The sequence below is a fragment of the Orcinus orca genome, chromosome 9, assembly GCF_937001465.1.
Source record: "Orcinus orca chromosome 9, mOrcOrc1.1, whole genome shotgun sequence".
NCBI classification, from domain to species: domain Eukaryota; kingdom Metazoa; phylum Chordata; class Mammalia; order Artiodactyla; family Delphinidae; genus Orcinus; species Orcinus orca.
Window position 1 is genome coordinate 58,788,205 of NC_064567.1, and position 27,842 is coordinate 58,816,046.

General features: G+C 41.4%; 1 protein-coding gene across 4 annotated transcripts in view; it reads left to right on the forward strand.

The window, feature by feature from the left end:
• The window catches only part of DYNC1I1 (dynein cytoplasmic 1 intermediate chain 1), a 497,106-nt gene that overhangs the window by 168,021 nt on the left and 301,243 nt on the right, over positions 1-27,842 (forward strand). For 3 of the 4 annotated variants that reach the window (XM_049715134.1, XM_049715135.1, XM_004265568.3), the window contains one exon: positions 27,338-27,454. In XM_049715134.1, the coding sequence (XP_049571091.1) occupies positions 27,338-27,454 (117 nt within the window). Of the gene's footprint in view, positions 1-26,393; positions 26,492-27,337; positions 27,455-27,842 lie in introns of all 4 variants that reach the window. The other variant, XM_049715136.1, reaches the window with a different exon arrangement.

Genomic DNA, 27,842 nt, shown 5'->3' on the forward strand with positions numbered 1-27,842 from the left:
GAGAATCTGTCGGAGGCCTGTCAACTCTTGGAGGGGCCCATATGAGGGCCCTGCTTTGGGGGAAGATATGAGAGAATTTAAGTTGATGTTGAAGAATTTTTACAGGATCAATGAGAGCAATCTTTTTTCCAGTACCCCAGTTGATTACAATTGAGACATGGATCCCTAGGCCAATGTTTTGATGATGGACCCTCTTGGAGGGTGCAGTGTGGGAGGCCCAGGTATTATTTTAGGTCTCTGGCCTTGGAACTATTGTAGTTGTAAAGGCTAATAGTTTGGCAGACTTTTGTTTACGGTCTTATTCCAAAGTCCTTTCAAAGTGCTCAGCAGTGGTCATGAGTTCAGTCAAACCAGTGGCCTCCTGTCCTATTTTCTGCCTTTTTATCAATCTGCTAATCTCAGGAGATAATCCATTTACAAGTTGGGCAACTAGAGCAGGTTGGGTGACATCATATATTGTATGGAACCCAGGATGCCTTAGGAAGAGAGCTTCCAGTTGAGTTTTGAAGTCGGCCACAGATTCATTTTTTGTTTGCATGTTTGAATAACAGACCAATCATCGCGGGCAAGGAAGACTCTAGGAATGGCTATTAGAAGATCAGCTGCATTTTGCAAGCTTTTTCTGCTCCATAAGGGGACCGTGATGAAGATCGAGGATCTCAAATATCATCAGTAGGGTTACGCCATCCTGCTTCTCGCATACAATTTTGGGCTTCACCAGGTCCTACCAGCATGTGCACGAGCTGATAAAGATCTGGCAGCCCCAGATCATAGGCTCCAATGAGGACTCTAAATACTTCAGAAAACTTTTGGGGATCCTCCGTGGGTTTAGGAAATTCTTTAATTATGGTCCTTAGCTTGGTCTTTGTCCGAGGAGTGAAAGATACCTGGGGAGGATCTCCTGCAGCCTTGGATGGGTGGTTTATTTTAAAAGGTGACTGTCCAGGGTGGAAAGGCAGTTTAGATAGAGAATTAGAGAGCATGAGCGCTCAGGTAAAGGTGGATAGAGGGGAGCGGTGGGAGTTGCGTGTCTTACTATCTTTTAGGTACCTCTTGCATCTTTTAAAATTTTTAATTAGCCTTTTGCAATGAATTTTTTAATGATGCTGTTTTGGAATCTTGCAGCTTTTTGGAAGCTTCTGCATACCAATTGAAATAGGTATCCCATTCTGTTTGTTGATTTGGGAACTCTTGCTTTCAAATGTACTTCTTAAATGAACAATCTAATTGGAACATTTCCTATCATGGCCATTGTAATTCTAGGTTGTTTTTAGTAAGATTTTGCAATTTTTGTAGATATATACAGTTTCCAGGACTATAGTTCTTAGAGAAAGTGAGCAGGTGTGCCAGAAGGTGGCATGCTCAACTCTGGCACTTAAAGATCCCCCCCCCCTTTTTTTTTTTAAGCTAGGTAGGTCTTGGGTCTCTCAGCCAAATTAATACCTAAGAGGGATGTGCTGGTAGACCGGGGATTGTGTGGTGTTTTACAATGTACCTTGTTGGATGAAAATTTTCTTGGGTTTAGCGGGTGACCTAGTGTCAGTCTAGCCATTCTGTGACCAACTTACCTAGCACAGGAGTCTTAGAGTAAGGTAGCACTCTAACAGCTTTTAAGTTTTCAATCCAGGCCCACCAGTTTTGCACCTTTTGGCTTCTGAGATTCCATTAGCAATAGCCTCTATCTGTATAAACGAGATAAACAAACGTGCGCATTAGCACACCAGCAGCACCAAAGCCATGTTCCTGTGGACTGGCCTTGTGTGTACCACCAGCAGTTCTCAGTGTGATACTGGAGACTGGGGAAAGGACTGAATCAGCAGACCCCAACAGATAGTGACTGCGGACTAGGATTCCAAATAAATGAGGAATTGCGGACTGAATCACCAGCAGTTCCCAACATGGAACTAGGGATTTTAGTCAAATAGGGAAATGTGGATTGAAGAAAGGGTAGGGACTTGGGTTCCAGATGGAACTGTCTGCCAGCTGAAGGTGACCGGCTAAGCCCTGGACTGGAAAGTCAGTTGGATTGGGACCTCTGCACAAAGACAGCAGAGCTGAGAACTGAGAGGAACTTACAGCCCTCAGAGATGATGAGAAACAAGAGAATTCAGAGGGTTTGTGGGTACCATGCCTGTGTTCCTCATCATCCCTGAAGCTGTGAAAAGTTTCTTTTGAATCCCACTGCCGCCACCAAGTCTGTTAAAAAACAAAATTCAGCTGAGTGAATTTTAAAGATCTTATTGGCTTTATTCAACAATTCATGCATCAGGCTGCATCCCATTTACCTCACTAGTGCCGATCAGGTGATTCCAGATTGACTAGTTTAAGATTCTGCTCCTGGGAGGGATTGAAACTTTAAGTTAGGTATCAAGTTTTGGTTTGGTGACATAGACTTAGCACAGGTGACTCAATTTTGGGCTTGTTGTCTCTTTTTTTTTAACACCCCTTGACAATGTCAACCCCACCATTGCCTTCCTGAACACTGGGAAGGTAGATCTGGGCAGCAAGTGGAAAAGAATATTTTGTAAACTCTTCGGGGAAAATTCAGAATGAAAGTTACTTTAACCAGGACACGTGTTCTGACAACCATATGTTTAATAATGACAGTGCTTTCTTAGTCTTTACACCTGTTAATGAAAAATTTATTCATAATACTTGTTAAAGAAATGGTAAGGCAGGCTTTATTCAGGGGGACTATGTGTCGTGATCGATATTAGGACCACTGCAATGGGGTTTTGCAACGGGGAGAAAGATTGTGCTCAACTCTGAATACAAGGACAGTTGGGAATTTATAGCCAAGTAGCCGGGGTGGGGATCAGTGGATGGAAAATTATTAAGAGGAAACATCAGGGATAAGGGCAGGGATTCAGGCTAAACGAACCTAATAGGATTCTTGATAAAGGCAGGCCAAGGTGATCAGCTATCACTTGGGAGGTGCTGGGGTGTGAGGAATCCCATCAGATATCAATCAGGTGCTGGTGTTCAGATATCGCGGGTGAGGGATTCTGGCTAAACTGACTTCTCAGGACTCTTGGTAAAACTGGGCTCTTGAGAACATGCCCACAGACTGGGCCTAGTTGAAAACCACTCGGAGGAACCTGTCTAGGGTTTGGTCAAGGACAGAGTCCAGTCTTTGTGACACCCTTTTCAGAGGGCAGTCCCCAGCAGGCTTGGGTGGGGGGTGGTAAAGGAGGGTACTGGAAGCTGTCAAGACCAAATCAAGGAAGGTGAAAAGTAACCGGAATGCTGGATCATTGGAGTGTGTTGGGGCCATGGGAGTGCACTGATAGGGTTAGGCTGCGTCATGATTCAATCAAAAACAACTCCCAAACCTGAGCGGAGGAGCACGAGGAAAGATTTTTCTCACTCGTGTTACATGTCTAGTGTGGGTCAGTAAGGGGCCCTGGTGACCACGTTCACTCAGAGACTTTTGCTGAGAGAGGTTTCATCTTGGTAAGTGTGCCCTAGTCCCTCACGTTTCATTAGCCAGAGCAGATCAGATGGCTGTCCTTGACTGCACAGGGGTTGTTAAGCCTGGTCCTGGAGGAAGGGAATAGGAATGTTTGTAATTAATCCAAATGACTGGAAGGGAGGGGCTTGCCTGAGTTCTGCCTACTCGTGCTGCTGACCACATCCCTAGGCAGCTCACTGAGATACGATCACATGTGTAGTGGTTTCAACACCCAACTTTAGTAGCACCTGAAAGAATGCCCATTTAGACTATAAAGTGCATTTGAATGGTTTCAGCGTCATTGAGTGATACCAGGGTCCTGGAATCAGTGGGCTTAGAAGTCTAGATTTTATGATAACGAATAAAATAAATATGTGTAGGGGTGAAATGTATCTTCCTTCAGTAGTTTTTCAGTTCTAGTCCGGAACATTCTTTAGTACTTAGGGAGTGGCAACCATGAGCCAGACTTGGTGCTTCGTAGGCACATGAAGATGAGCAAGGTATAGACCTAAGGGGCTGATGTCTAATCAGAGAAAAATAGGAAAGTTTAATGTCCGTAACATAGGGTTTTATGTTATCACATATATCACATGGTTATTGTATAAGGTAAAATGTGATAAATACCTAATAGAAGTGTAACAGTGTAATGGAGGTTCAGACAAGGGAAGTTGTTAATAATTAAGTGAATAATCACTTCTTTGAATGTGTAGGCTGACCAGACATCAGTGTTAACCAGGCAAAACCATTAGTATTAATGTGTTATCTTCATTCTTCCTCTTTTGTTCTTGGGCCTGGTTTGATCCCAAACTAATTGTAACAGTGATTAAGAGCTAGTACGAGAGCGTGACCTCTGGGGCCAAGGTTCAAATCCCGGTGTCACTGCTTACTAGCTGCGTGACCTTGACAAGTTACTTTGCCTCCCTGTTCCTCATTTTCTTCATTTGTGCAGCAGGACTGATAATAACAGTGCCCACTTCCTAGTGTTGTGGTGAGATTGGAAAGAATAAATCCTACTTAATTTTACATTTCTTATAGGGTTTAAATATTTCCCCCTGGATCATTTTGGTGTATTTAGTACAAACACTGACTTCCTGAAATGTGTCACTTGTTGAGTGTCTGGGCCCAGAATGAATGTGTGCTTGATAATTCCTAGGATTCTGGAAGTCTTACCTTCCTGAGTCCGGATCACGTTGAGCATTTCTTTCTGTGCTCAGTAGATCAGGGTGAGTACGTTGTAAGGGCCAGATGGTCAGTTAGCATTTTCCTGACCTGTGAGGCAACCTTAGTCCAGAGACCTGTAGAGTATCAAGTTGGCCTCTATTCTTTTTTTTTTTTTTTAATCAGTAACTTGTTCTTTTTATTTCTGGATAGTATTCCAAGTACAAACATACTACATTTTGTTTATCCATTCTCCTATTGATGGATATTTGCCTTGTTTTCTGTTTTGGGCTACTATGTTCATGTGAATTTTTAATTAATTACTCTCACGTGCCTATTTTAATTCTCTATTCAAATGAACTTTAACGAAAGTCACCCTCCATGGGTCACAGCATGATGAGAGAGGAAGAGGTACCAGCTGACCTTGACGGTCCTTTCAGCCCTGAGGTCCTCTAACTCAGCCTCTTCTCTAAGAGCTGCTATCGAGCACCTACTTGCACATGGGTTATGACAGTGTTTGCTCTGAATTGCAGAGCAGAGAGTGGTGGTTGCCTCATAAACAGAGACGTGACTCCTGCACCTGTGAGTTCACCAACAAAGACAACAGGTCTTATTCAAGTACAAGAAACACACCCATTTCTCTTCACCAGATGACATATATTCACGAAGGAAAGATGCTCTCCTATTCTACCCACTGGAAGCAGCTTGAGAGAAGTTGACCTCTATTCTGATCTTGGAATTCAGGTCTGCCGAGGGCACATTTCTAAACTCCCCCCACCCCATGATTACCTCCACCACTCCAAAGTCATGTTACATTAAATGCGAATGTGATACAAATCCACTGTGGCTAAATCCTGGAGGCCTTCTGCTTGCTTGAGTCCAGAAAGTTAAAAGGTCCATGTGCTTGGGGCCAGCACCACAGGTAAAAGCTTGGTGAGCTAGAGGCTGGGTGTGGTGGGCGGGAGACTGTGCGGCTCATGTTGGCCAGTTCACACCCTCTCTCTCTCCTGTTCTGGCTCTCCTCTTCCCCCACTACTCCTTGAATACAAAGTGGATGAATTTGAGGTGGTGCCGCTGAGAGCTTCTGGGCTGTAAGCAGGTGAAGGGATGGCCGTGGGGACCCTGTCTTTGGTAAGTAGGTATGAGGACACCTATCTATTGCAGCCCCAAAGGAGAGTTCATATCAGCATAATGGAGAGAACCGTTGATTGATTCAAGCTGTTCAGAAAAGAACTGGGCTGCCTATAAGGTAGTGAGTTCCCAATGCCCAGGAGAATTCAAACGTGCCACCTCCAGTGCAGATTTTCTGTGATGGGATTATTGCACCAATGAGAGGTCAGACCAGAGATTCCTCTGGTAAGCTCTACATTATTTTTTCTCCAAATTTAAGAAGCTCTGATTTTGTATACTAGATAGAGCCTTGCATCACTCTCATCTCTGGCCAGGTTCTGCCATTCCCTTGGGGCCTGCGTAAATAAGACGGCAGGTGCCAGACTGGAAAAATAAATACGACAATCTCTGTCTACTTCCTTTCCCACATAACTGTTCCACTTGTAACATTCGTTCATTCATTCCTTCATTTAACAGATATTCCTTAAACTCCTGCCAGACATTGGGAATGCTGTAGCAGTGTGAGGCCAGGTTGAAGAAAATGTAACAGCTTGTGACAACCATTAAAGACAAACAAACAAACAAACAAAAAACGCTTGCACAAGTTGGCCACATCATCATGCATGTGAGGGCTCAGTTTTTCATTTGTTCATTTATTTGTTCTTTCAGTAATCTCTTAATGTACCCTGATGATGTTCCAAGTCTGAGCCATCCTGCCAGCAGAGCCTAGATAAATTTGTCCATTCAAAGGCATTTGCCAGAATCCCCAACTACCATATTCCTTTTGGAGTGTGAAGAACAGAAAACTACGCGTTTACTTGGGGAATAGTTTCCACCCTGAACGCTTATCTTATGCAAAGAATGTATTACAGATGCTAAGGTACCTATTTTGAGCGCTTAATTTCTCACTTTTTCATGATGTACAGCAAAGGTGTGATGCGCAAGGAAAGTGTTAATTCTCGTTGTTTGCATTACTTAACACATTTGAATAGATTGGCTCGGTTTAACATGGAAATGTTTGATTTTTTCAAGACCCTTACATATTTTAAAAATAAATATTTTTTTTCTAAAGTGAGGAAAGACCAAAGGGCAGAAACGGCTGACCTGGGTCAGTTAAGACCTGAGAGTTTTGCACCAAACACACATCTTTCCAGCTTGTTTCCCGTAGCACCCCTGCTGCCTTGGGCCCATTTGACCATACACCACAGTCCATTTGAACTGTTTGCCATTCCCCAAACACGGCTGCTGCTTCTTGCCCCTGTCATTTCATTCATGCTCATTCTCCTTCCACAGGAAATGCTTTCCCAGTTCCCATCTGACCCACATTTCCATATCCAGCTCTCGTGGCCCCTCCTTCTTGAAGCCCACTGTGTGCTTTGGTTCCTGCAAGCTGTCCTTTGTGCTTTAAACCTTTATCCTGTACTTGCTCCATTCTCCCTTGCGGTGGAGCTAGTGTTTTCAGAAGCTACCATATTATAAGCTTTTTGAGACAGACTCTTTTTTTTTTTTCAGATAATTTATTCATTCAACAAATATTTATGGATAGGTTGATCATATAATTCACTGTACAAATCATGACCCTGCCCATTTTTTCTCAAAAGAAATAAAATGGAAAATAGGAAGAAACAGAAGGATGGCTAATGTATTTAATGAACGCTTCCTAAGTCTGTTCCAGACACCAGAGATACAGCTGTGACCAAGACAGCCCAAGTCTCGGCTCTCAAGGGACTTTGATTTGGAGTAAAGAGGGACAGGTCATAAACAAGCAGTCAAAAAGTTAACCTTTAAAAGCAGATTTCCTTTGCTTATAGAAATTAGACATATTTATTATAGAAAAAATTAAATTCGTAGGCTCTTCTTGTTGTTGTTTTCTTCTTTTACATATTAGTATAATGGCAGTTAAGGAAAGTTGACTACTGGTGGTTAAGGAAGTCTAAAACCCAAACTTCCTGGGCTTGAGTCCTGCTTCTTCCAACTGGAATACTAATAAAAAGATTAAATGAGTTAACACATGGAAAAGACTTACAGCAGTGCCCGGCATATAGTAAGAGCTCAATTAGGAATATGTTACTTTTATTATTACCTGACAAGGGCACTACATTAATAAATCCGCTGAGAACCTGGAAATAAGACTGTTTTTACTGCTAACCTGTTGTCTCAAAAGCAAAGGGTAGTTTTCCAGGGCAAAAGGCTGTATTATAACTTTTTGCATAGATTAATATAGCTAAAAAATCAGACGTGCCCTTTGTTAGCCTTGAAAGCGTAAAGAAGGGAGAGGTACGTGGTAAATGTTGGTATTACCTATCCAAACACTCCCAGCAGGGAGGGTGTCTTAGCCTGGCAACTTAGCCCAGTGTTCCCCTCTGGGATTTTTTTTCCCCCAATTTTATTGAGAAATAATTGACATACATCACTATATAAGTTTAAGGTGTACAGCATGATGGTTCGATTTACATACATTGTAAAATGATTCCAATAGGTTTAGTTAACATACATCATCTCACAGGTGCAATAAAAAAAGAAAAAAAAATTTCTCCTTGTGATGAGAGCTCTTAGGATCTACTCTCTTAACAACCTTACTATATAGCAGTGTTAACGGTAGTCTAGTACTTATTTATCTTATAACTGTGAGTCTGTACCTTTTGGGCACTTTCCTCTTAATTATTTGTGTAAGTCCCACAGCAGGCAGAGCAGCACATTGCACTTTATAGGGACTCAGTAAGTACCCATTAAGTTGCATTAACATAAAGATACATTTCGTGGAGCCAACTACTTGGGTTTCCTGGCTCTTATTAGCAAATTAGAAAATTTCGTTGATCAGTGTGCTTCTCCCTCCTTTACAAATGTATGGGGATCTTGCTCAGATACCCAAGGTATTCTCGCATCCCCTTCGATCAGGTAAATCATCCCCCTTCCTTCCCCTCCGCCCCCTACTTCTTTCCTGCAAATGGTCACTATGCAACATGGGCTGCAGCGGTGGGGAGAAGCACGCTCTGATCTGCTGAAGGAACTTGGGGTCAGATGATTGTGTGTGCATATGTGTGGGTGCGTGCTCACGTGCTGAGAACGTGAGCAGGCAACACTCGTGGGCATCAACATTCTTATCTGTAGTCACCTGTCATGTTGCAGCTGTGGGGACAGGGGTGTGATCAGGGCCAGCCAGCAATCAGCTAGACAGACGGAGAGGCAGGATTAAGGTCTGAATCTTAGTTTTGAGGGTATAGATACTAGATTGTTCTTATGTAGCCAAAATCCTCCAGCAACTTAGTGACGAATTCACACAACCCAATGCAAGTGTAGGTTACGTATTAGGCTACAAACATAAATGCCAACTTACTGACTTGCCAGGAGAAACCTAACTTCTTCCCATGGGATCACTGTGTCCTTGCTTATAGGTTAGTATTCTGCAGTCTCCTGAGAACTTGGGTTCTTAGGCCCTTGGACTCAGAGGTCTGAGCTGGGTATGGTTGGGACAGTACTAGCCTGTGGGCATTAAGGGTTATGCTGAAGGTTAAGTCCAGAGGTAATATGGGCATTGAAAAGTCAAGCAGATGGTATAATTATGTAGTGCATTCAAAAGGACCAGGAAGGGAGGTAGAATCTGGGTGTGGCAACGATACAGCCATTGAGGACACCAGATCACAGCAAAAGGCTTGAGAGGGAGGGTCAGGGAGCAGACATAGGAGAATCTCAAAGCCAGTGGAACCTTGACCCTTTTTATGGAGAACAAGGCTGGGAGGCAAGGAAGGAGCTCACTCAGGCAATTTTTGAAGCCAAATTTGTTCATTCGTCCAACAGATATTTGTTGTCTACTCTGTACTGGTCACTATTCTGGTATTGGCAACACATTGGTGAGCAATACAGACAAAATCTCTGCCTTCGTTGGAGCTAGGAGAAGGGGAAAACAATGAAAAATATTTAAATATGTTATAGGATATGTTAGGTGGTAATAACACATATGAAAAAAATAAGGCAATGGGAAAGACTTGGAGATGCGTGTGCAGTGGGGGAAGGGGTTTGCCCTTTCAAATAGAGTGACGAAGTAAGACCTCGATGAGATGAAATTTGAGCTAAGTTTTGAAGAAGCAAATCTTTTGGATTTTTAGAGAAGAAAAGTGCATCGGGCAGAAGGAATAGTAGATGCAAAGTCCTTGAGGCAGGAGTGTACTTGACACGCTTGAAGAACAGCAGGGAAACGTGCCTGGATATGAGATCAGAAAATTGATGGGGCTGGATTGGGTAGGACCACGGAGGCCATGGCAGGACTTGGGCTTCTATTCTGAGATGGGAGCCGTTGGAGAGCTTTATGCAGAGAAGTGACATAATTTGACTTGTGTTTTAATGAATTACCATTGCAGCTGAGAATAGACTGTAAAGCGGGGGGGACAGGCCCAGGGTAGAAGCAAGGAGACCGTTTAGGAGGCTTTTGCAATAATATGATGGAAGATGATGGTGGTTGGGATAGGGTGATGGCAGAGGAGGTGGCAAAAAGTAGACAGATTCTGGAAATGCTTGGAAAGTAGAGCCCAAATAATTTGCTACTGAACTGGATGTGGGATTTGACAGAAAGGGAAAACAGGGATGACTCCAAGATTTTTGGTCTGAGTTAACTGGAAGGCTGGAGTTGCCTTTAACTGGAGTGTGGAAGACCGAAGGTTGGATGTACATGGGGCCAGAGCACGGGGAGCAGTTGTCACAGCTGATGCTGCAGTGTAGCAGCCTGGCGCCATCGTGGTGACTCTCCTAACAGATGCACGGGAATGATGACGTCAACTGACCGGTCAGAGCATCTGTTTCCCTGGATGCACTAGAGAAAACCTGATAAATTCACACCCCCTTTTCCTGTCATTTAAGACTTCATTCTCCTTTAACTGTAACAGATTTACAATTGTTCACTGCTAATTTATGTGGTGGTTTTGCATTACCTTTGGTCAATCCTAGCTTTGATGTTCTGGCACTGTGTGACGTTTCGACTTGGGAGATGTCCTGTCTTTTAAGATAAGGACTAGTTTATTGACATGTACACACTGCTATATTTAAAATGAATAACCAACAAGGATCTTCTGTGTAGCACTGGGAACTCTGCTCAATATATATATATATATTTTAAATTTTATTATTTTTGGCTGCATTGGGTCTTCTTTGCTACGCACAGGCTTTCTCTAGTTGCAGCGAGCAGGGGCTACTCTCTGTTGCAGTGTGCGTGGGCTTCTCATTGCAGTGGCTTCTCTTGTTGCGGAGCATGGGCTCTCCGTGTGGGCTTCAGTAGTTGTGGCGTGCGGGCTCAGTAGTTGTGGTTCACAGGCTCTAGAGCTCAGGCTCAGTACTTGTGGCACACAGGCTTAGTTGCTCCGCGGCATGTGGGATCTTCCCAGACCAGGGCTCGAACCTGTGTCCCCTGCATTGGCAGGCGGATTCTTAACCACTGCGCCACCAGGGAAGCCCTCTGCTCAATATTATGTAACAACCTAAATGGGAAAACGTATAACTGAATCACTTTGCTGTACGCCTGAAACTATCACAACATTGTTAATCAGCTATACTCCAATATAAAATTAAAAGTTAAAAAAAAAAGATAAGGTGTAGTTTAACTTTCAGAAAGTGATCATGCTCTAGTCCCATTATTTCCAAATTCTTGGGGACTACCTACCATTATTGTCTCCCACACCCCTAAATGTTGTCACTCAAATCCAGGAAATCCCTTTTATGTCTCTACTCTGCTACTTCTCAAGGCGATGACTGGGGGGCAGAGGTCTACTTGCAGTGAAGTTCAGTCAAGGAACGGTCAGGAATGGGGGCAGCCTAACAGGCAGAAAAGGAGATAGATGTGTTCATGTAAGTTCCTCCTCACTTTGGATATTTTGTTACTCCTTAGCATGGTCTCGAAAATGGAGATATAATTCTTCTTCCACTTTAATTTTTTTTGCCAAAATTGGTTTTCTTCAACAGCTCATATATACAAGCCTGACTCCTATTTTCACTCAAAGAGACAGATGGTTGAAACTGACTCTAGCTAAATTAAAAAAAAAGAAGTCTTGAATTTAAAAAATGCACATGAGTATCAGAAGGGTTTAATCCTTTAAGGACTAGTTGAGAAATCTGTTCTGAATACTGCCTCATTCCACTGAGTTATCCATTCATGTGCAGAATGCTGTGTGCAGACCAGGCTGGGGACTCTGCAGCCAAGCTTTTCAGATGGGTATTTGCTTTCTAAAAGGAATATAAAGGTTGTGCTGATGAGACAAATGGCAGACATCCAAATCCTAGGGTCAGTCAGCATTTGTGCTGACATGGCGTGCAGGAAATATGCCCTGGTCCTGCATTCCCGACAGTATTGATTTTCTGCACTCTTATGGGCATACTAGGGTAGCTGGAAAAGCGGGTTAATCTTTCTAAGTACGTCCACCTTGATGTGTTTGTGCCTTGAAGCACGCAGGAATTTATTTGGTATCTTTTTCACTTTCTTCCTCTGGTAGACTCAAATATTGCTGAGCTTGCTTTGGTCCTTCTGTGGAAGTGCTTCCTCTCCAGGGCCCTGCAAATGGATTGCAGGTTGCATGTGCACCCAGATATTAATCTCTTGGCCCTCATGATAGTCAGAGCCCGGGTCAGGCTCCTGTGGTAGTGAACAGCTTTCTCTGTTCACCTCAGCGTACTGTGCAAACATCACCATGATTTGTGTGTGTCATGCCATTGCAAAATATTGGCTGAGAAAAGACAAAGTGAGAGACAAGTTTATAATTGAAAGTTTATTGATTTTACAATTGATGTAGCCCAATATATTTCAGTCTCTTTTAACCCCAATTGACAATAAAAAAATACTATGTATATGTCACAATGCATGTTTGTGTGTCCAAAACCAAGTTCCATGAAACAATAGTTGTCCTTACTATGTGCAGTGTGCATTCTAGTAGTTCTAATATGTTAATCACAAACATTGCTCCCTATGACTACTAACGAATTTGATTTTGTAACATATCAGTGGGTTGCAACCCATGTTTAAAAAGGCTGTGTGTATTACACGCTAGGGATAAATGATCTAGTCTTGTACTTGGTTGAATCCTTGTTAATTCCTTGCTGCCTACAGAGAAGTTCAGACCTCTTTAAAGTATGGCATAGCAGGTCTTTGGCTGTAGGGTGCCCAGCTTGTCCATGTTTGCCTGGGGCTTTCCTGGTTGAAGTGCTGAAAGTCCTGCATCCAGGGAACTCCCTTATCTCTGTGCAAACTGGGACAGTTGGTCACTCAGCCTTTGGGATCTCATCTCTGAGAGGTGAGATCCACATCCATCCTCATCTTCCTCCATCTTCTTTTGCGCTGAGTGTCCCATTTATATCCAGTTACTTGTCCCACAGACTGGCCATTCTCTTTCCTATCTCCCTGCTTTTGTCCATGCTTCCCTCTGCCTGGGATGCACCCCTCACCTTCTGCTGTCCGCAGGTCTGGTTTTCCTCTGGGATGGTTTGTTAAGTCACCAACTCTGTGGAGCCTTCTTATTGCCTTCTTGTGAGCACAGTAGTGCTACAGACTATGTTGACTTGTAAGATCTTTAGTGGTCCTGTGTTTTTCTCAGCCGTCTTATTCTTTATCACCTGTAGAACAAACGTGAGAAGGGAAACTGCTGACATAAAGTGGATGACAACGGCAGAGAAAGAATACAAGGGAAATAGAATAAACCAGTACAGATGTTAAAGCCAATAGCGTGGGGTGAGGGAAGACGAGAAAAACATAAAGATGTGGGCATAGGCAGTAGTTAAGAGCCCCTGGAGACTTTGGTTTGCATCTTGGCTTTTCACGTGTCAAGCTGTTTGCTTTGGTGGGAGGGTGGAGTGTTACTTAGCAGGTCCCTCTCTATGTGAGTTTCTCCACTCATCATAACTTCAACCAAGATCAGTCGTCCTTAAAATTAGGTAGGCTTAATTACAAATTTGTATTTTGTAGTTAATTTGGGAGGGTATTGAATGAAGTGGTTTGAAGATGTAGAGATATCTTAATAACTTATATTTTTAGAAGATTAAAAACAAATTGACTTTGTGAACATATGTATTGAGAAAAATCTATTTTGACTTTATTATTTAAGCATTAAAATTTTCCTTCCCTTATTTTTATCAATGTGTCTTTATTTTATTTCCTTTAGTATGATAGTTTAAATTCGTTCTCATTTGTGAGTTGCAAGAGCCTCTGGGCAGCTTGAATTTGCCTGTATCCTCTATCAGGATAGAGTGCCGTCAATAGGCAGCCCTATTGGCCAGGGCTGTCTTTTTTTTTTCTTTTTAAACAAATATGAATTTACTACCTCCATGAATATTTGAAAAATGATAATATATGTATCTGAAACAAATAGATGTCATTTCATTTTAACAGGTAAAGATATGAGTGCACAATCTTTAGAGACACCAACATGCGTGGTGATGAAATTCACAGTGACCTTTTAGTATGTAGGACAAGTGATACTCACCTAAAGTAGTGACCTTTACACACACACACACACACATATATATATATATATGTATTAGTCTATATATATATATAGACTAATGTTTTTTTTTCTATTTATATAACATTTTTTAACATCTTTATTGGAGTATAATTGCTTCACAATGGTGTGTTAGTTTCTGCTTTATAACAAAGTGAATCAGCTATACATATACATATACCCCCATTTCTCCTCCCTCTTGCGTCTCCCTCCCACCCTCCCTCTCCCACCCCTCTAGGTGGTCACAAAGCACCGAGCTGATCTCCCTGTGCTACGCGGCTGCTTCCCACTAGCTAACTGTGTTACATTTGGCAGTGTATATAAGTCCATGCCACTCTCTCACTTCGTCCCAGCTTACCCTTCCCTCTCCCCGTGTCCTCAAGTCCATTCTCTACGTCTGCGTCTTTATTCCTTTCCTGTCCCTAGGTTCATCAGAACCATTTTTTTTTTTTTTAGATTCCATATATATGTGTTAGCATACGGTATTTGTTTTTCTCTTTCTGACTTACTTCACTCTGTATGACAGATTTTAGGTCCATCCACCTCACTACAGATAACTCAATTTTGTTATTTTTTATGGCTGAGTAATATTACATTGTATATATGTGCCACATATTCTTTATCCATTCATCTGTCGGTGGACATTTAGGTTGCTTCCATGTCCTGGCTATTGTAAATAGAGCTGCAGTGAACATTGTGGTATATGACTCTGAAATATGACTTATTATGAAATTTGACTTATTATGAACTTATTATGAAATATGAACTTATTATGAAATATGACTTTGAATTATGTTTTTCTCAGGGTATATGCCCAGTAGTGGGATTGCTGGGTCGTATGGTAGTTCTATTTTAGTTTTTTAAGGAACCTTCATACTGTTCTCCATAGTGACTGTATCAATTTACATTCCCACAGCAGTGCAAGAGGGTTCCCTTTTCTCCACACCCTCTCCAGCATTTGTTTGTAGATTTTTTGATGATGCCCATTCTGACTGGTGTGAGGTGATACCTCATTGTAGTTTTGATTTGCATTTCTCTAATGATTAGTGATGTTGAGCATTCTTTCATGTGTTTGTTGGCAATCTGTATATCTTCTTTGGAGAACTGTCTATTTAGGTCTTCTGCAGCCAGGGCTGTCTTGATTTAACTTTGCTGTGCAGAACATCTGGCCCCTTTATAGGGATGATAGGCAAGGAGTCAAAGCTAAAGTTAGTCATGTCTGAAGATTTGCTTGTTATCAGTTATTTTAAAGATCAGCCCCACAGGTTACCCGAGAGTCGTTTATTTTTAGACACGTTCATTTATCATCTTGGCAACTCAGAGAAAACAGCTTCAAGTGCAATGGATGGCTCTGTTCTAAGCACTGATATTTTTACATCACTTTTAAGGAGAAAGCCCAACTATCAGCATGATGATTTATCCTCAAGGCATTTTGGGCTTCTAGATTGCTGAGTTTTTGGCTGAGATAATGGAGGGTGTCAATTATAAATTGAATGGATTTTGCTAAATAATCCTTTTAGAGTCAAAAAATAGAGATTAAAAATGTAAGCCAGGCAGGAGAACATTATATCAATGGGTATATGATGTACTGATTTAGGAAAAGATGGTACAATGGATGAGGCAATGCTAGGATTGTGGGTTTGATGCACGTGTCCTAATGGATGAAAAAAATCAATTCCCACCCCCACGCCCATGGAAATAAAGATTTGTTGCAGAATAAGGAAGAACTTTTCTGAGTTGGATCATTGAAAACCTTAGTGCACTCACCCAACATACTGATGATTAGAAAAATCCCAATAGTGAAATTGTGGAAAATCTCACACTTCTGTCTAATGGTAATTTAGCAGTTCAAGGGATATTCTTGAGCACTTACTGCTGGGCACTAGAAGTACAGAGATAAATTAGATGTGGCCCCTCCTTTAGAGGAGCTGTTGGTGTAACAGGAGGAGAGCATCGTATGAACAGAACAGAGGCACGCATAGGTGGAACATGTGGTTCATGTCTCAGCAGGCCAGCCTCAGGTGCTCTAGGGCCGCCAGGGAGAGTGCTCGGCCCAGTCTTGAGACCGTAGGCGGTCTTTCTGGAGGGGATGTGATTGAGCCGAGAGAGAAAGATGAATAGGCATCATCATGTAATGAATGGTGAGAAGAGCATTTCTGGAATTTGCAAAGGTACAAAGGAAGGAAACAGCTTGGTACGTGCCAGTAAAATGTGAAATAGGGAGAGGAGGCCTCTGTGGATCGAGAGGTGGGCAATAAGAGCATCTTAAGGGCCGTGATGGGGAGCTGGGACACATTTTGCAACTAAAAGGGAGTCATGGACATGTTTTAGGCAAGGGAGTGTACTCATCAGATTTGAATGACAGAAAGCTCATTCTGACTCCCTGTGGAGGATGGGGAGGGTCATCGCGGAGCAAGGTTTGCACGGAGACAGGGTTGCAGTTGTCAGACGAGTGATGTGAAGCCTGGCATTGGGCTGTGTGGATTGGCATGGATAGGTGAGGGCAGGCTTGGAAATACTAGGTGTAAAATTGGGAGGACTGGTGAAAATTGGCTGGGGGCGGGGTATGGTGAGTTCAAGGATTTCAGGGCTGATGGAGGGAAAAACAGGATCACGAGGTGGCATTGTGGCACAACATGGGCAGCACTTGGATGGGACTGCATGAGAGGGGATTGTCCCTGATAGAAGGACACCCTCCAGGGACAGCAGCATGGGGCCACCACCCACAAAGGGAAGAGGGAATCAGAGGGAGGCCATGTGTTCTGGTGGTGCCGCTTGGAGCAAGCGGGGGAGCCTGTGGATCCGAGAGCGCCGAAGGGCTGCTAAAGGTCTCTCATAGCCACAGCATTGTCCTATCTGTGACTGGCAGATAGTGGGTGCAACTTTGCAGGGTATGCAAAGCAGAAGACCTCTAAGTGGCTAAAAATGTGCTTGTTTGAGCTATATTTAAAGCGATTGGACGTGTAAGAATTTGTGTTTGATGCTGGTGGGTGCTCAAATCTAGTGGTCCTAGCCTGATGAGAAGTGAACAACATAGAGGCCAGTACACAGGGGCCATCTTTAACCCATTTATATAGCTGCAAGTGTTTATTTTTTTTTATTTTATTTTTTTTAACATCTTTATTGGGGTATAATTGCTTTACAATGGTGTGTTAGTTTCTGCTTTATAACAAAGTGAATCAGTCATACATAAACATATGTTCCCATATGTCTTCCCTGTTGCGTCTCCCTCCCTCCCACCCTCCCCAGCAAGTGTTTATTGAAGGTCTACTGTGAGCTCAGTTGCAGGCTGAGGAGCCACTGTGCAAGTGCTGAAGGGAGCTCACATCGGGTCTGTGGAGAAGCTGCCACTTTGCACGTGCTCCCTGAGAGTGCTCGTTTTTATTTGCTTTGAAGTGCTTTCGAACCCCTAGGAGCACAGATACATAACCTCATATAAAGTGTAGTAGTGGTGGTAGCCTTCTTTGTTTGGCTTCTTTACTGGTACCTGGCCTAGGCAGGTGATACATCTTTCCCATCTATTTCAACCTGAGGTTAGGTGTTCTACAGAATCCTTTGTGTAAGGCCTCACTTCTTTCTTCACTCTAGTTTTCCTTGTGATATTGTCCAGAAGGCTCCCATCTCCTTTCTTCTGATTCTATTTTCCAGTCCCTTTTCTGCCCAGATTCTTTGGGACCCAATGCCAAAATATTTCTCTTCCAGTGTCCTAACTGTTCCATCTTTAGTTGTATATTCTTTCAAGGATGGTCCTTGAAATGCTCATTTCCTGAGCGTTTGATATCATCTGAGCGTTTCCCAAGGGAAGATGCTCTAAGAAATGAATGAGTGAATCTCTTAATTGAGGAACAATTCCTTTTCCAAAGAGAAGCACGTTGAGTCTTTAAATGGATGGAATGCACTGTAGGGGTCAGAAATGACTCAAAATTTTCCAGAACTTTTGGCAAAGCTGACAATGGGTTTTGAGTCCTTTAAAATTGAAGAGCCCTCGTCTCTATTCTGTTAACTAGATGACAGGGCAGGTACCCTATGGATTGGTTTTTCTCTCTAGTATCATGGGCCTCTGTGCTGAGTGCTGGAGAGGCTCTCCTGTTTAATGCGCTGCAATTGCCGGTGCTCAAGTTACAGCTGAGGCAGTACAATTTGGGTAGCTTAGAATCTTGAAGTGATGAAAGTAGGGCTAGAGACACTATGCAAACACAATCTTAAATATAGCTCACAAACCCAAGAAGAGAGATACTAACAGCTTACTGTGGAAATATTGCCTGATTTCCTAGTCAAGAACCAACCCAATATGAATAAAATTAAGAGGAGCCTCGAAAACTCAACATAAATATTTAACTATATGTATATACGAAGATTTTTTTCCCTCCAAACCTGTTCTCTATTAACATAAATAGATCCTTCCTATGTAGATGAAGCTCTTGTGGTGCTTGGGACTACCCAGTATTGGCTTAGAGGTCTGGCTGGGAATTTCAGAGGCAAAGTCTTTTCTCCTGTCAGCTCTCCCATGCAATTTACATTTGCTGCCACCAGGTGGTGATAGAGAGTGATCGAAAGTAGACTGATCAGGATCCACCGTAAGTGCCTTTTGTTTAAGAAGAGCTTTCTTGTGACTAAAGGGAGTGAAATCTTGAATAAGTAAACCCTTAAAAGGAAGCATTGTTTAATGAAAAATATTCAAGAAATAAAGAGTTTTGGTGTTTCCAGTTCTGACTCGACCACTTAATAGTTGTACACTTTAGATAAATGCAGCTCAGTTTCCCTGTTTATGGGTAAAATACTGGTACTGGATTATGTAATCGTTAAAGTTTCTTATCTTGAAAGAAACATGTGTAATTGTAATTGTGAAAGCAGCAAAATTAAAAGAATAAAAACTTTTCATATAACAGAGAAGCCTTCACTTTATTAACAACCATCTTAGTTCACTTCGCAAGGTGAAGAAGACCCATTAATTGTGTGTGTGTGTGTGTGTGTGTGTGTGTGTGTTATGGGGGGAGGAGGATGGGGAGTGAGAGAAGGCTTCTTAGTTTGTCTTCCTTACCTATTACCTGGTGTAGGCAAGTGAGGAATAAGAAATCCTTCACACAAAGTTCTATGGAACCTTTTCTTCAAGGCCTCATCTCCCTAAATCCAGTCTTTCTAATGATGTATCCAGATGTCTTAGATCTTCCTGGTATTTTTAAATCATTATAGATATATTTCTAAATCATTGTAGTTTCTTGACTCTAATCTGAATTTTCTGTGCTCAGTGATTTTATTCCTGTTATCTTTTACTTTTTCTTTTCTGCAAAAGAAAGAGCTCTAACCCCCTCTGTTTAGGTTGCCAATATAATCTCTTAGCAAAATTTTGTTAAGTAAATGTCTCTATAGACTTTAGAATCAACTCCATTTTATCAGAAGTAGATTACGACAAAGTGTGGTTTGAGGATCCCTGTGAATCCCAAGATGTGTTCAGGGGTCTGTAAAGGTCAAAATTATTTTCATAATGCTAAAATGTTTTTTGTCTTTTCCACTGTATTGACATTTGCAAGGACTGTGTGAAAGTGATGGTAGGTCAAACTGCTAGTACCTTAGCATGAATTGAGACAGGGCACCAAACTCCTAGTAGTGGTGTTGCACCTCACTGCCACACACTTGCAGCTAAAAAGACAAATAGTTTCACTTAAGAGTATCCTTCATGAAGTGGAAAAAAATACTAGTTACATTAAATCTCTAACCTTGAGCACACATCTTTTCTGTGTGACAAATGGGGGCATATAAGGCACTTCTGCTGCTTACCAAAGTCCAGTGGTTCTCTAGAGAAAAGCATTTGTGCAGTGTTTGAGTTGTGAGCTAAATTAGCTGCCTTTTTTCAAGAAACACTATTTTTTACTTGAAACTACAATTCATAGACAAACCATGGTTATTTAGGCTTGGTTATTTGGCAGAAATTTTCTCAAAAATCAATGACGTGAGCTTGCCACTTCAAGAACACAATTGACAATATTTGTTGCTCATGATAAAATTTGAGCTTCAAGCAAAAATTAGAGTTTTGGGAAACTTATATCTGCCACCATGAGCTGTACAGCTTTACCATACCTAAAGACCCTTCTGAAGAGTTTGGTAATGATAGTACCAAATGTGATTTTTGGATGTTGTACAATGGAATGTGTCGATATTTGAGAAGTCTGCATAATTTTCTAAATAACCAATGCATAATGTTATAAAATCATACATGAATAAAAGATTCATTCAAAGTTTAAAACAGACCAATGGATTTTAATGTACCAAAGTACAAAAAAGTTCATTGACTGGTGTGATTTCAAGATTGCAACTGAACTTTTGGTAACTGCCATTTGTTGATTTTTGGTGTAATATCAAAGAATATCCACAGTTACTTTGAGAGGCTATTCAGATACTCATTGTTTTTCAGAATACACATTCATGTGAGACCAGATTTTCTTTACAACTAAAATAGCACATCACAGCAGATTGAATGCACAAACACCTGTAAGAATCCAGTTGACTTCTTTTAAGCTAGATATTAAAAAGAGAAGTGAAAATATAAAAGAAATACCCTCTTCTTATGATTTTTTTTTGGTCTTGGAAAGTGTGCCTATTTTTTCATAAAAGTTTTATGTTAAGTAAAAGGTTAGTGTTGTTATTATAGAATTATTAGGTATTTAAAGTTTTATCAGTTTTAATTTTTAACATGGTTGATGTTAATAGATGTAACCCACATAAACAAAAGCTCTTTGAGGTCACTAATAATTTTTAAGAGTCCCAAGGGATGCTGAGACCAAACGTTTGAGAACTCATCTACAATATGAGTAGACGAGGCCTGGGCACCCCCCATGAGATGGATTTTATCAAAATGTTTGTTTTCCCAGTATACTGATGGCTGTACAAATTTAGCATATAACCCTCCCACATCTTTCACCAGCCAAGTCCTGAGATTTCTCTCACCCTCTTTTTATTGACAGTGTGATATAGCTGTAAAAATGGTTGTGGTCCCATTCATCCCTTGGCCTCCCATCCAAGTGGAAGGAGGCAGCTATATTGTATAAGAAGCCAGGCAGGTGCAAGGACGTTGTGAAAGATCAAATTTCTTACATGTACCTAGTGGCAGATGAAAAGTTCAATAGCTGATAGTGAAGAGCTGACAGGAACAACTGTTTTTAAGCAGGAAAAGAGAACTTGTTTCTAGGTAGTTTTTTCAGTGCGTCTGGAAACAGCTGGGCAATGACTTAAACCTCCTAGGATTCTGACTTTAAGCTTAAAAATACATTTGCATATGCCAGCATTAGAAATGGAATCTCAAACTGCTGCCAACTTAGACAACTGAAAGGAAATAGAGATCTAGACGGTTGAAAAGCTAAGCCTCAGGAGGTTCTGTTGCTTGGCAGCTGTGTAAACAGAGCTAAACCCTTTGCTTCTCCTCTGTTAGACGCTTGGTTCTAAACAGGATCAAACCATCCCATGACCATATGTGCAGAAATGGAAATGAAGGTGATGGGTCGCATTGTTGGGTTCGAGAAAAGTCGAGCATTTTCCTTTCTTTATGGATGCGTGTGGAGTAAGAAATGTGAAGGAGATGCAGGGTGAATTGAGAAGAAAAGGGCAGGTGTGAGATGACTTCTGTTTTTACCTTCCTGAGTGTCCATGTTGTTCTCTCGTGTTTTCCTCCTTCCTTCCTCTCTACGTTCTTTCCTCTTTGAGGCTTAGGACCGTGAGACGTTTTTATGATGGAACAGCAGGAGTGACCCTCCCTGTAACCAACTTCTTAACTAGAGAAGAAACCATTTCTCCATGTGCCTCTCCATCCTCTGGGGGAAGTGGGTAAGATAGGGGAGGATGCCTGCCTGGGACAGCTTGATACGTAATCCCTATGTTCAACAGAAAAATGGAGAAGAATTTTACTACTACTAAATGACTACATTTAATTCTTTAAAAATATTTTTTTCTTTGAGTCACATCTCTTTAACCACGTGCATTCCATTTTATAACCCATTTAGATTGAGAAGCATGCTATTCCTTTAATGTATTTCTCACTGTAACTTTTTAATATTTAATTTATTTTTATTATGGTACGATTGACATAAAACATTATATTAGTTTCAGGTGTACAGCATAATCATTTGATATTTGTACATATTGTGAAATGATCACAATAAGTCTAGTTTAACATCTGTCACCATACATAGTTATATAATTTTTTTTCTTGGGTTGAGAACTTTTAAGATATACTCTCTTAACAACTTTCAGATATGCAGTACAGTGTTATTAACTATAGTCACAATGCTGTATGTTACATCCCCATGATTTATTTGTTTTCTCACTGGAAGTTTGTACCTTTGCCCATTTCACTCATTCCCTCACCCCCAGCTCTGAGAACCATCAATATGTTCTCTGTGTCTATGAGCTTGATTTGTTTTGTTTGTTTCCTGTTAAAGTTTTTTTTAGGTTTAGATCCTTTGCAGTGAATTTCGAGGGATGGTTTTGGATATTGAATTAGGGTGGAGTTGGGGGAAAGAGTTTGCTGGGCAAAAAAATAGTAATACTAATAATAATAGTAGAAAAAGAGGAGGAGGCAGAAGGGGAAGAGGGGCAGAAAGAGAAGGAGGAAGAGGACAAACAACTTTTCTTAGGTGTTTAATATTTGCCAGGCACAGTATTAAGCTCTTGACTTATATTGATTCATTTACTCGGATGATAACAATGGCAGTTTACTGAGCTCAAAGATGGGCTGAAACAAAAGATGTGAGAACTGAAACACTTGGGAGGTTGGATGGAGATGAGTCATAGTGAACAAGGGGATATAAGGTGAACCAGGGGAAGAGAGGGAAATCAGAAGTAGGGAGTTTAAATTTGAAAAAAGTTACAGTTGGGAATTAGGGTATGGAGTCCATACCCTAATTGAGATTAGTAGCTGTTGAGATTTCTGTTGTCAGCTAGGGGTAATTTGCAGGATGAGAAAAGAAAAAAAAAGAGGTGACATTGGATTGTACTCAGTGATAGCTGGAGAACCTGCAGGAGGGGGAGAGCTGAGATGCAGACGTGGGAGGGAATAGGAGCATGAATCGGGCAAGTGCAGGTAGGTTGTGAGAGAATGTGGGCAAAAGGAATGTCACCCTGGAAAGCAAATTCAGAACATGGGACTCTGCTAGGAGGAGAGCTGGGCAGGCATCATAAACAGTGCATCAGCTGACCCCGCCATGGATGGAGCTGGGGCGAGACAGCTGTAAGTGTTCCTAAGCCAGGGTAGAGTTGAGCTGTAGTTGGCTGGTGGGTGGGAGAGTAGGTGGATGATCAGACAGGGAGGCGATATACACCTAGAGGTGGGTTGGATTTATCTACTTGACCCCTTGCCATTTGTAAATGAAAGAGACCAGCTTTTTATGTGTGTGCAGCAAGGGAGCAATAATTAACAGCAGGTAGCTTTGACTCTTATTTTCTTAAACTGCCAGCACCAAAATTGCCTTTGCAATGACCTACATTAGCCCCAGGAAGCTCTATAACTCATGTCCTCCATTCTTTGTTCCTCGATTTGCTTTGTTTAATGTGCAGGGGGATTTAGTGGGTCAGACTGGCAAGCCCCCCCGGGAAAGCCTGTGGAGTTCAGTGCTGACACTGCCTTTAGTGCCACTATTTAAGCCATTTCACTGTGTGTAAAGGCCATTCATTGACTCTAATGTGTACTTTCCAAACCCTTTACAAGGTGTTCTCTTGAGATTTCTTATTCTCCCAGGTGTTGATGCAAAGTGTCTAGTTTGGAATAGATCCAAAAATCAATAAGTGGAAGGTACTCTGTAGCTGTCTCTTAATGTTGTGCTTCTACTGCCTTTAAAAAGTTAAGTGTTATTTGAATTGTCACTATATAACATAATTTTTTTTAAAGCTCCCTTGGTGTTATTGTTGTTTATTTTAAAAATACTGGCTCTATGGCTGGTAACACCAACTTAAATGACCAACATTGTCAGACAAATTTACCAGTTTTAAGAAGACCTTTGCCCTTTGCAAAAATGTACTGAGAATACACCTTACTTCCCACTGTTGAATGAAGTCCTTCGTAAGAAAATCACAACAAATACAGGATGTTCTATTACATGGTTTGCTCTTTAACAACCATAATATGTAACTGAAGTCATGCCAGATACTTTTGATGGACTGGGAAAGGGAGATATAAGGGAATGTGGAGGAGAGGGAAACTTCTTAGAGAATTCTAAAGTTTTTCTAAGAAGTTTCCACTGGCTGCTTTCAGCATAGGATGACACAGCTATTGCTTTAACAGTAATTTTTCTGATCAGACATTTCATTTTTGACAGCAGAAAAATATCAAAAACATAGATCAGATTGGCCCCCATTGGGGAAGAATATATGTAACTTCTCAGATGCCTTCTGGAATTAGGTTCTAGTTTTCTCCCGTCAGGTTTTTTGGTGTTGAAAATTACTGGCTAACAGTGTTTTAGTGGTAAATGTTACTTTTATCAGTTGTATGGCTTCTCTTGGGGAAAAAATCAGATCTAACTGCTTGGGTCCATGTTCTTCCATGTCAGCCATCAGATTGGAACCGAATAGAACTGCTTCCCGCAGGCAGAATGTTTCCTCTCTGGCTGGACTCAGTCACTGCTTTGTTTCCTCAGTTATCTACTTGGCACCTGTAAGGACAATGAATTTGTGACTCAGGTTTAAATAGGCCTTGGCAGGAGACTTCACGCTCCATTCCACAGCCCCAGTCCCCATCCAGCTTCTCAACCCACCTGCAGTGTTGTATCTCTGCGTTCTTCCTGCTCAGAAGTCCTGTTGACACTTAAATTATGACACAGTGAAAGTTTTTTCATCACTTCCTTATTTGCCTTCTTTTCCCAGTTTCACTGACATCCTCTTGACAGTCTCAAAGTTGAATTGTTACTGAATCTTTCTCCTGTGCTTCCACATCTAAAGGCTACCAGGAGTCACGTCTTCCTTCTTGGCTGGGCTCTCTTCAGTCCACATTCCCAGCACATTCTGTCTCTACATTCACCTACCATCCCGGTGCAGGTGCAATCGACCCAGATAGATGTTGGCACCAGCCTCCCCGCAGCTTGCGTATTTCTAGTTTCTGCTCCTATCTGTTTCCCAGGCAGGGACAAGAATAGGCTTAAGCAAATTTGTATTCTGTGTTTGTTTTGTCACTTTCTCTGCTGATTTCCCAACCCTCTTTACACCCAATGGAACTCACTTTTCTGTATTTTCAAGTCTTTGCCACTTGCCTCCACAGGTCCTTTCTTACCAACTTGACTTGGATTCATCTGCGTCTCTTGTACACAGCCTGCTGGTTCTCTCTTCTGCAGGCCTTTGTGTGTCTCTATCTCCCTTTCCTGTGCTAGTTCCTGACCTCCTTCCATATCCAGTTCAAATTCCACTTCTTCCTTAAAGCTCACCCTCGCCCACTCCACCAGATCTTGATTATTCTCTTGTTCTGCATCCCCTCTGAACTTGTACCTTGGCGATCAGTGGAGTGTAGTGGTGCAGAGCACGGACATGCTTGAATTGACGTCCTTCCATGTATGGACTATGCAGTCTTAGGTCTTGCTGAGTCTCCTTTATCTGAATTGTGAAAAAGGCATTCATAATAATATTGGTCTCCTCGGATTGTTGTAATTAAATTTGATAATAAATGTAAAGTATCTGGCACTCAGTAAGCCGATCTCCCAAGGAGCATTTCCAGCCACACCACATGCTCACAAAGTTGAGTTATGTACTCCTTGAAGGAAAGAATCTGGCTCTGCTTATCTTTGTACTCGATACCTTAGAGAATGCCTAGCACAGATTAAACATTCAACACATATTTGTTGAAAAATGAAGAGCATGATCGTGAATAGCAGAGATTGATTATCATGAGCATTATTGCTATTATTTCACAAATCTTTGCCATCACATTATGAGCAAGAATGTGTACGGTAGGACAGTAGGAACACAGTACACTTCCCAACTGTGTGTATTCATCTGAAAGTGTCTTAGGGTGACTGCAGGTTCTTGATTACCTTGTAAAGACAGTGACAGTAAGTTTGAGGATTTTTCATTGCTTTGTATGCCTTTTTTTGCCTTCCCTCGTTTTGTCATCTACTCAGGGGCACATTATATATTCATCAGAGTTGCATACAAGTAATATGCAAATGAATACTCGTGACATTTATGGTTAGTTTTTTTGTTTTTTTTTTTTTTTTACTTTATTTTAGGAATTTGGGTCAGAGAGGAGTTCTTCATGTCTCAGTGTCTCCATTTTCTTAGTTTCCAGTTGGGAGTAGAAAAGAGGCAAATATAATCATTGTGATTGGTGAGAATCTTCTCCAAACTCGTTTTATTTGAAATTTCTGGCACCATCACCACTAGGATCATCATTACCATTAACATTAAAAATCTTGTTCAGATAAATGGTCCCAAGAACTTGCCATGGTGTTGTCTCCTCATTCATGTGTTCACAAGTATCTTTTGCTTTGAAAAGGGGAAGTGCCAGGATAAGCAATGTTGCATTCAGTATGCAAATGAAAGTCTTATAGAAATAGGTTTGTACTGGAGATGAAATTAATTGTGACAGTTCAGGAGGAGTTTCACAGGAAAAGAAGATTAACATGTTAGGTCTTCAGTGGCTGTCTTCCCTGATGCATATAATATTAGGCAAAATGAAATCTCCATGTGCCCAGTCTCAGTGGAGGAATGTTTGTTGAGCCCATAGAAATTTGAGCAGGGCATGTGTCTAAGAGTTTATGACAGCCTATTTTCTTTTCTCAGTGTGGGGATGAATTGGTCCATTGTCGTCTAAATTGGAAGTCATGGTGATGGTTCTTTTTTGATTCTCTTATTAACTTTTTGTTTAGTTGTTAAGAAACTTGTACAGAAAATGTGTTACTTATTCTGAAGTAAGTTGCTATTATTCTTCAGACCAGAATAGACTATAACACTGTATTTTTTCAAATATTTATGTATACATGAAAAGGGAAGATTTTATATAGAGGGAGACCAGATCTGACTTATTTGATTCATCAGCAGAGGCTAAGGTATACAATCTGTTATTGCCAGAAAGTTCTATTTTCAAGCTTGATTTCCTTTTGAATGATTTTTGCGATGATAATAGAGAGAAGTTGTTTGTGTATATTCACTTCTTTTCCTCTTTTGCTCCAAGGAAACCAACATGTCTGACAAAAGTGACTTAAAAGCTGAGCTAGAGCGCAAAAAACAGCGCTTAGCACAGATAAGAGAAGAGAAGAAACGGAAGGAAGAGGAGAGGAAAAAGAAAGAGGTAAGTACTGGGTGCTGGGGTGTTGGGGGGTAGGGGGAAAGGAGAATCACTTGATTCCGAGAGGCTGGTCAAACGGATAAAGAGGACCCTGTAAAAGAATGCTTTTACAATACCTGAATAACATGAGTGATGTCTACATACTGAAGAGTAGTAAAGTCATTGACATCTGCCATGTAGTGGCCAGGCACTACATAAACGGTAGATAGCATTTGGTCCAGAGGTCCCAAACCCCTGGTTTACCCCAGACTTGAATAGAACCCTGAAAGTGGCCTGTGATATCGCTATTGTTAGAAATTCCTTAACCTTTTTGTGTCTCAGTTCCCTGTGCTTAACATGGGAATAGCAGTGTGTTTATTTTGTCTGATCATGAGGATTTAAAAAGTTAATC